The sequence below is a fragment of the Eimeria tenella genome, genomic scaffold, assembly GCF_000499545.2.
Source record: "Eimeria tenella Houghton genomic scaffold, Eth_scaff1, whole genome shotgun sequence".
Taxonomy (NCBI): domain Eukaryota; phylum Apicomplexa; class Conoidasida; order Eucoccidiorida; family Eimeriidae; genus Eimeria; species Eimeria tenella.
This window is the reverse complement of record NW_013541457.1, coordinates 903,821-912,910: the sequence shown is the minus strand read 5'-3', so window position 1 is coordinate 912,910 and position 9,090 is coordinate 903,821. Positions and strand designations below refer to the sequence as shown.

The 9,090-nt window shown below is 49.1% G+C and overlaps 2 protein-coding genes across 2 annotated transcripts; both read right to left on the bottom strand.

Moving 5' to 3' along the window:
• Positions 1–2,721: 2,721 nt before the first annotated feature.
• On the bottom strand, positions 2,722–4,449 carry ETH_00005280 (uncharacterized protein; the record flags this gene model as incomplete). The annotated part of the gene is made up of 1 exon (XM_013372447.1): positions 2,722–4,449. One exon carries the CDS (start codon positions 4,447–4,449, stop codon positions 2,722–2,724), a length of 1,728 nt encoding a protein of 575 aa, XP_013227901.1.
• A 2,075-nt stretch (positions 4,450–6,524) lies between these two features.
• Positions 6,525–9,005, bottom strand: ETH_00005275 (IMP-specific 5'-nucleotidase 1, related; the record flags this gene model as incomplete). The annotated part of the gene is made up of 4 exons (XM_013372446.1): positions 6,525–6,621; positions 8,054–8,228; positions 8,472–8,637; positions 8,994–9,005. 4 exons carry the CDS (start codon positions 9,003–9,005, stop codon positions 6,525–6,527), a joined length of 450 nt encoding a protein of 149 aa, XP_013227900.1.
• Between the last annotated feature and the right edge of the window lie 85 nt (positions 9,006–9,090).

Genomic DNA, 9,090 nt, shown 5'->3' with positions numbered 1-9,090 from the left:
CGCGATCTCCTCCCCGATCCCGGAGTTGCAGCCAGTGACTGCGCAGACCTTGCCCCGCATGTGCTGCTGCTGCTGCTGCTGCTGCTGCTGCCCGCACAGCAAAGACACTGCGGCCTCCACCAGCACAAACAGCCGCGGCCGAAGATCTCGCGGGCTCAGAGAGGTGGGGAGGCGGTAGCCCTCGGCGAGTCTGCAGAGGGCCCAGGTCCACAGCACTGCTGCTGCTGCTGCTGCTGCTGCTGCTGCGCTGCTGCAGCACGCTGCTGCAGCTGCAGCAGCGCTCCCCGGGAAGCACGCGCACACTGCTGCTGCTGCTGCCACACTCGCCAGCACGAACAAACCAGCTGAAGTCATTGAGTCGTGCAGCATCGCCCGCAACTGGCTGCCGCAGCGGAAAGGCGAAGCCTCGGCACCCATCTTTGCTGCTGCTGCTGCTGCTGCTGTGGCTGTGGCTGTGGCTGTGGGCGGTGGAGGGAGTGCGAGCGGCAGCGCGCTCGGGCAGACAAACTGGGAGAGGTAAATAAGCTGGTGTTGGGTTGAAACAAAGGAAATAAAGTAAAAGAAAAGCTCGCTGCAACCTGCAGCAGCAGCTGCTGCTGCTGCTGCTGCTGCTCCAGCCACGCGCAGCACCGCCTACCGCCCACCAGTCGGCAGCCACCCGGCCCCCCAAACTCCCCGAAAAACAGATCCTTGTCTACTGAAGCAACAGTAGTAAATAAATAAATAAATAAATCTGTCATTAAAATTATTAAATGCAGAATGCGACGCCCGAGACGAGCTGTCTGTACACCTGACCACCGCGCTGCTGCGACGCGTCGGCTCCGCCTCGTACGGCTCTTCGGCAGCAGCAAATTGGGAATTTAGCAAAAATAATAATTAAAAAATACTAAAAGACAAATTAAAATAGTTTTAAACTCATATGCTTAGCCTCGAAGCCACTGGCAGCAGCAGCAACAGGCGCAGCAGCAGCAGCAGCAGCCGCACAGGCGCAGCAGCAACTGCAGCAGCAAAGGCAGGCTATTGCAGCTAGCTGCAGCCAACCAGCTGGCCAAAGGCCCTTCAGCTAGCCAAGAAGGGCTCCAGAAGGCCTAAATGCACCCCAGCAGCAAGCGCAGCAGCAGCAGCAGCAGCAGCAAACACAGCAGCAGCAGCAGCAGAAGCAGCAACAGCGGCAGCAACAGCATGACTAGCCACTGCCAGCTAGCTAGCCACTGCCACTTCAGCTAGCCAAAAAGAGCTGCAGCTAGCCCAAATGATGACTGTCTTCTTGAGTCAAGAAAAGCGAAGATAAATGATAAATAAATAATAAATAAAAAATAGATAAATAAACATATGAATGAGTAAATAATTAAGAACTATAAATAAATAAATAAATAAATAAATAAATAAATAAATAAATAAATAAATAGTAAATAATAAATAAATAAATAAAAATCAATTAATTAGTTTCCCAAATATACAATAAATAATAGACCCATTAGTTAATTATTTGTTCAATTAATAAATTTAATTAATTAAAAAATAAATAATAAAAAGCTGCTGACACCACACCCTCCCTTTGGCTTAATTAATTAATTAACTAATATTTATTATTATTATTCTATTTTCACAAATTGCTTTTATTTTTAATTTAAAAAATAAAAAACCCAAAAGTCCGATAAAAACTTACACGAGGTTTTGGGGTGTCCATACACCCCAGCCTGCTTGAAAGCCAAACGAACACAGAGCGCTGCTGCTGGTGCTGCTGCTGCGGCTTCTGCTGCTGCAGCAGCTCCAGCAGCAGCTGCAGCAGCAGCCGCAGCACTAACTGCAGCAAAAGCTGCATACACCATACACCGCTGCAGCAGCAACAGCTGCAGCACTAACTGCAGCAAAATCTGCATACACCGCTGCAGCAGCAGCTGCAGCACTAGCTGCAGCAGGAGCTGCAGCAGCAACCGCCGCAACAGCTGTAACAGAAACTGCAGTATTAGCTGCACGAAAAGCTGCAGCACTAGCTGCAGCACTTGCTGCAGCAGCAACTGCAGCACCGGCTGCAGCGCCAACTGCAGCGCTAGCTGCAGCACTAGCTGCAGCAGCAAACTGCATTATTAGCTGCTGCAGCACAACTGAAAAAAGTCTAAAGTACCTTCTCGTAATGGTCTATTTGTGCTGCTGCAGCAGCAAAAAGAACAGAGACAAATAGAATGCCAACAAGAGAGAAGCAGCAAATGGAAGGAAGCAGCAAAAGCGTCAATTGGCTTTTGCTGCTTGTCTTTTATCTCCTTAGCTTTTTCTACAGACAATCTTCGCCAAAAAGACCATCTGCTGCTGCTGCCGCTGCTGCTGCTGCTGCTGCAGCAGCAGTGGGCGCAGCGTTTGTTTCTGCTGCTGCAGCTGCCGCTGGAGCTGCTGCTGCTGTTGCTTCCTTTCTGCTGCAGCCCTGCAGCAGCAGCAACAGCGGGGTGTCTGTACATCTGAGCGCATGCGTTTGCAGCACTCCAAGCAGTTGCTTTTCATCATTTAAATCCTTTTCTCATTTCTTCTTCAATTGCTGTTACGTCTTCCAACATTGCTGCAACAGATTGGCAAACAGAGCTGATCCCGAAGGCGCATGCAGACACGGGAGCAGCAGCAGCAGCAGCAGCAGCTGCTGCTGCTGCTGCAGCGAAAGTCGAGGACAGAAGCTGCAGCTGCAGCAGCAGCAGCTGCTGCTGCTGCTGCGACATGAGATTTTCATAGTTATACTGGGCTGGCTCCAGCTGCTGCTGCTGCAGCAGCTGGTACTGCAGCTGCTGCTGAACAACCTGCTGCTGCTCCCCAGGAAGACAGAATTGCTGCTCCTGAAGCGCCACCTGCGGCAGCTGCTGCAGCATTACCTGTTGCTGCTGCAGCTGAAGGACGTGCTGCTGCTGCTGCTGCTGCTGCAGCAGCAGCTGCTGCTCGAGCTGAGGCTGCACAGCTTGCTGCTGGTGTTGCCACAGCAGCTGCGGCTCCTGCGGGTCCGTCGGCTGCTGTTGCTGCTGCAGCAGCTGCTGTTGCTGCAGCTGTTGTTGGTGCTGGAGGTGGTGGTGCTGCAGCTGCTGTTGGTGCTGCAGCAGCTGCTGCTGCTGCAGCTGCTGTTGGTGGTGCAGCAGCAGCTGCTGCTGCTGGAAATCCACCTGCTGCTGCACTGGGTAACTCAGGGGAGCCAATTCTGCTTCTAGCTGAGCTGCTGGCTGCTGCGGGACTCTCCGGCGTGGGCCTGCCGCTGCTGCTGCTGCTGCTGCCGCTGTTGCTCCTGCCGTGGGCCTGCCGCTGCTGCTGCTGCTGCTGCCGCTGTTGTTGCTGCTGCTGTTGCGGCTGCTGCTGCTGCTGTTGCTGCTGCTGCTGCTGTTGCTGTTGCTGCTGTTGCTGTTGCTGTTGCTGTTGCTGCTGCTGCTGCTGTTGCTGCTGCAGCTGCAGAAGATCCAACTGGGAGGGCTGAAGCGGCTGCTGCTGCGGCACCTGAGACGGCTGCTGCTGCTCTAGTGTCTGTACACCCTGGATCTCCCGATTGAGGGGCTCGCACCACTCATGTGGAGGCACGTACCAGCCTGCATGCTGCTGCTGCTGCTGCTGCTGCTGTTGCTGTTGCTGCTGCTGCTGCTGTTGCTGCTGCTGCAGGCGAGCGGGAGTTTTGTGTTTGAATTGCTGCTGATCGTCGTGCTGCAGCTGCAGCTTCCACCTGAAAAGCGTCTGCTGGTCATCCGCTTGCCAAAGCCAGTTTTGCTGCTGCTCCTGCTGCGGCTGCTGCTGCTGCTCATGCAGATGCGGCAGCATTTCTGGTTGCTGAAAGACGTATTGCTGAAGCTGGTACTGCTGCTGCATGCGCGTCGAAGACTGCAGTAGCCACTGCGGCTCCTGCTGCTGCTGCTGCTGCAGCAGCAGCAGCTGCTGCTGCTGCTGCTGCTGCTCCTCTTCTTCATCCGAAGCAACAGACAACAAGTCGCGCCACGTCCGGGGACAAGATGCTTCAGAAAGAAAGCCATAACTTGCCAGCCCAATGGAAGCGACAGCTGCTGCTTCAATTGATGCTGAGGCGAGTGCTGCAGCAGCAGCTGCATCCATTGCAGCAAGAGGTTCCATTACGAACCCCGTTGCTGCTGCTCTAGCAGCAGCAGCAGCTGCTGTCACTTCTGTTGCTGCTGCGTTACCGGGGTCCGAGGCAGCGGCCAGCGCCTCCTCTTTCAACCCCGCTGCTTCTGCTGCTGCAGGCAGCGCCGCTGCTGCGGGCGGTGCTGCTGCTGCGGGCAGTGCTGCTGCTGCTGCAGGGAGGGCCTCTCCCGCTGCCGTTGGCTTCAAGCTTATTGCGTTTTGGCCCAGAAAGCGACTGTGCTGCGCCTTGTTGAGAACTGGGGCTTGAAATTGCTGCTGCAGCGAGCCCGCGGCAAGCGGGTGCGAAACGAGGCAGGGGCCCCCCAAGGCGCCGGCCTGGTTGGTGCCGAACATGTTGATTAAATACAAATAAAGAATAATTAAAATAAAAGCGATAAAGAAACGACAAATGCAGACTTGCCGGTGGGGCGGTGACAGTCACATTCCAGCCGAAACGCGCCGCGGAGGCAGAACTTGAACAGGGCCCATCAGAGGTGTTCTCGCGTTTAAATTCGATTTTTAAAAAAACAGACGCAGAAATATGAAAAGAAAAAACTCCAATTGAGTCTTGAAAAGAGGAAAAACGGCCAGAAGACAGTCGAAACCTGAACTCACCGGCAGTGCACTCGCGGCCGCATTGGCGAGAAGGCGCTGTGCAGAACTGCAGCAAAAGCAGCACCCGCCCAAGTGAAATTCCTTTTATATTTTGTTTGAAAAATGATAAAAATGCAACAAGTGGGACAGACAGGCGAGCGCGGCGGGAAGTGACCACTGCCGACGCAATTCAAGTTTTGCACGCCGCTGTCCACAGCCCGATCCAGCCGATTTGAGAGCACTTTGAAGAGCCTTTTGAAGAGAAAAAGACCAAAAATAAGTTTAAAAATTCCGCCAAATTAGAAAAAGGCAAAAGCAAAGAAAGAAGACGCGGGTTTCCGTCGGCTTCGGACTGCGGCGGCGGAGGTGACCCTGCTGCCAGTGGCGCTACAGGCAGATCTACAGGCGAAGCCCAGCAAATTTTCCAGACAACTACACCGCAAAAAGCTCAAATTAGAAGCAAACTTTACTTTAAATTAAACCTTTTGGCCTCGTGGAAGCAGAAGTTCCGGCGGAATGCACCAGTGGCCCCGCCGCCGAACGCGCCTGTCCAGCAGAGCTTGCGCGCCCGCGCTAGCCCGAAGCTGCGCTTTGCTTGGTTTCGAAAGAACTTGAATTGCAGCGAAATGCAAACTCAAAAGAATTTGAGACTTTAAAGGCGAAAGCGGCTTTCCTTTGCTGCAGCAACGCCGCAGCAGAGCCGCAGCAGGTGGGTGGCCTGAGAGCCTGCGGCGCTGCCACGGGAAATCCCCAGAAATAGACGCGTCAGCAGCTCTTTTGCAGCCAATCTCCGAGTAATCCGCTTTAATTTCGAAGCATGTTTCAAGTTTTTTGTTTTACTTTGTCCAAATGGGCAGCTGGAGCTCCAGCTAGCCAGCTGGGGCTTGAGCCCGCAGCAGCCCGTGGGCGCACAGACCAGACCAGGGGGCGCCGAGCTGCATTTCTTTGTCTTTGAACGTTTAAACTCGAGAACTTTTAATTATTTGTTTATTATTTGGTGGTTAATATCTCATTTCCCCTTTTCAACTCCTTTTTCCCGCATTTGCTGCTGGACATTTCAACAAGAGAGCCAGCAGCAGCAGAATGCATCGAGGCGCCGTTCAGGTTCTGCTGCTGGGGGCGGAGAGAAGTTTCTTGTCTTTGTTTGGTTTTATTTATTTCTTTAAATGCACTAGCAGCATTTTAGAATACATATTTCAGCTTTGCTGCAGCCAGTAAGCTTCTGCTGCAGCAAAAACCCAAAGCCCACAGCAGCAGCAGCAAACTCGAGCTGGAGGAAGCTAGGAGTTAAGAAGCTGCTGCAGCGCCGCAGCTGCCCTGGGCAAGCTGTCTTCCCCCTTAACCCTAAACCCTAAACCCTAAACTCTAAACCCTGAGGGGTGTTTTGCTATTTCTGTTAAGTCTAGCAGTTAAATCAACACTACAAACATTCCAAATGCATGCTTCTGGCACGACGGGCAGCAGCAAATGCCATTTGGAGAAAAGCAAAAGAAGCAATAGCTGCTGCTGTGGGGACACAAACCCTAGCCAAGCAGCAGCAGCAATGTGAGCCTAGCAGCTGCAGCAGCACGTGCTGCAGCAGCAGCTGTAAAGCCACGCGGCCTCTGTCTTTCCGCCGCTGCTGCTGCAGCACATCCTGCAGCAGCATGGCCGTGCCTGCACCCTTTTGCTCCTGCATCGCTGCCGCAGCACCACAAGCTGCGGCAGCAGCAGCAGCCGAAGCAGCAGCAGCAGCAGCAGCAGCTAGCTGCCGAACTGCATCCCTTTATTCCCGCTCAATACCTTTTCTCCAAATTAAATTGAAGATAAATAAATATCAATTTATTTATTTTATTTTAATTGTCTTCTTCTTCTGTGTCTGCTGCCAGCAGCTCCTGCAGCACTGCTGCTGTCTCTCGGGGGTTTCGAATCCACAGCGCCGGCGAGCAAATTCTGCAGCAGCAGCAGCAGCAGCAGCAATTAAGGAGAAACAAACAGGAAGCCCTTCATATTTGGTAGGTGCGGCAGCAGCAGCAGCAATTAAGAAGAAGCAAATAGCAAGTGTTTCTTATTCAATGGGCAAAGCAGCAGCAGCAGCAAAGAGAAGAACCAGGCAGCACGCGCTCGCCATTTAGTAAGCGCAGCAGCAGCAGCAGGAGCAGCAACTAAGAAAAGGTAGGCAGAAAATGCTTCTAATGAAAAAGGACTCCAAAGAATAGCAAGAAGACACAAACAACAATTACTCTTCCAATAATTATAATGATAAAAATAATTAAAAAAAATGCAAATAAAAACAAAAACAAATAAAAATAAACAATAAAATAATAATAATAATAATGATAATAATAATAATAATAAATAGTAATAATAGATAAAATACTAATAATAAATAATAATAAATAATAATAAATAATAATAAATAATAATAAATAATAATAAATAATAAATAATAATAAATAATGATAATAAACAATAATAATAATAAATAATAATAAATAATAATAGCATGTAATAATAATAATAATACAAAAAATAGTAATAAGAAGACCTAAAAATGCTAATAATAAATAATATTAAAAATAAAAATAGCATAAACAGTAACCAATAATAAATACAAATGAAAAAATAAAAATAAAAACAAAAATAAAAATAAGGAGAAAATAAATAAAAGTAAAGAGTAGTAAAGCAACAACAGCACTAAGAATAAAACAAAATAAATAAATAAATAAAATAATAAAATAATAAAATAAAATAAATTAAAAATAATTGAAATAAATAAGTTAAGCAATTAAAATAAGTGCATAAAATAAATGAAATAATAAAATTAATAAAATTGAAACAAATAATATAACAAAGCACATAAATAAAATAAATAACGATTTGAAAGTAGTATAAAAACAAAACAAAAACAAAAACAAAAAGACAAAATAAAAAAAAAATAAAATAATTAATAAAAACAAAAAGTATTAAACAGCAGTAGCACACACTGACACCAGTAAAGTGATAATGCCAGAAGAATATAAATAAATAAAAAATAAATAAAAATAAGGAGACAAAGGTGCAAATAGTAATAATAAGAATAATAATATTAATAATAATAATAAAATAGTAATATTAATAATAATAGCAATAATAACTTTAATGGCATTATTAACAAAATAGCAGCAAAAGCACGGCCGCAGCAGCATCCCCTCGACCCCTGCAGCAGCAGCAGCAGCAGCAGCAGCGTTGCTGCTGCTCCTGCTGCTGTTCCTGCATCAGCAGCAGCCTCGCTGCTGCTGGTGCCGCCGCTGCGGCAGCAGCAGCAGCGCCGCCGCCGCCGCCGCCGCCGCCGCCGCCGCCGCTGCTGCTGCTGCTGCTGCTGCTGCTGCTGCTGCAGCAGTACCTGGCAGCCAAGTCGTTGCCCACGAGGCTGAACTGGTCGCCCACGTGGAGGCACTGCTGCGGCAGCAGCTGCAGCAGCCCCTGCAGCAGCGCAACACCTTCGGCTTTGTTGCCCGCGTCCACCCAGATGTCGCAGCCCCCGCTGAACACGCTGTACGGCACTGCGAAGTCCGCCCCTGCAGCAGCAGCAGCAGCAGCAGCAGCAGCAGGGGCAGCAGCAGCAGCGGGAGTTGCGGCTAGTTGGGAGGCGAACACCTGCTTTCGCTGCAGCAGTGGCAACAGCAGCAGTGGCAGCAGCGGAAGTGGCAGCAGCAGCAATGGCGGCAGCAGCAGTGGCAGCAGCAGGAGTGGTAGTGGTACCAACAGCAGCAGGTGTAGTTGCAGCAGCAGCAGCAGCAGCAGCAGCAACAGCAGCTAACCGAAAGCCATTCGAATGTCTCTGCGTATTCTCATAACTGCTTCCTCCAGCGTCTCCTTGTGCATTCCCTTGTTGTCCACACAGCCAAAGCGGACACCTGCAGCAGCAGCAGCAGCAGCAGCAGCAGCAGCGAGGCTCGTGAGCAGCTCTTTTTCCACCAGGCATTTCTAGCCATAAGCCCTCAAATAAAAGAAGAAAGTAAAATAGTAAATAAAATAAAATAAACTAAAATAAAATAAAATAAAATAGAATTAAAAGAAGAAAGCTGCTGCCACAAAAAGAGCAGCAAAAGCAACGAGTGAAGGAAACATCAAATTGAAATCCACTTCTAACTGCAATTACTTTTAATATTAAAAAAATAAAAAGAATAAAAGAATGAAAAAGAAGAAAAGAACCAAAAGAAGAAAAGAATCAAAAGAAGAAAAGAAGAGCAGCAGCAGCAGCTGCTGTCAGCAGCAGCAGCAGCAGCTGCTCTCAGCAGCAGCAGCGGCTGCTGTCAGCAGCAGCAGCAGCTGCTGCTCACTGCTAGCAGCATCTTCCAGCGGCACCAGCCCCACAGCGCGCTGCTTTCGAATAAGAGTTCCTTTTAAGTTTAATTCTTTTGCTGCTTTAAATAAAGA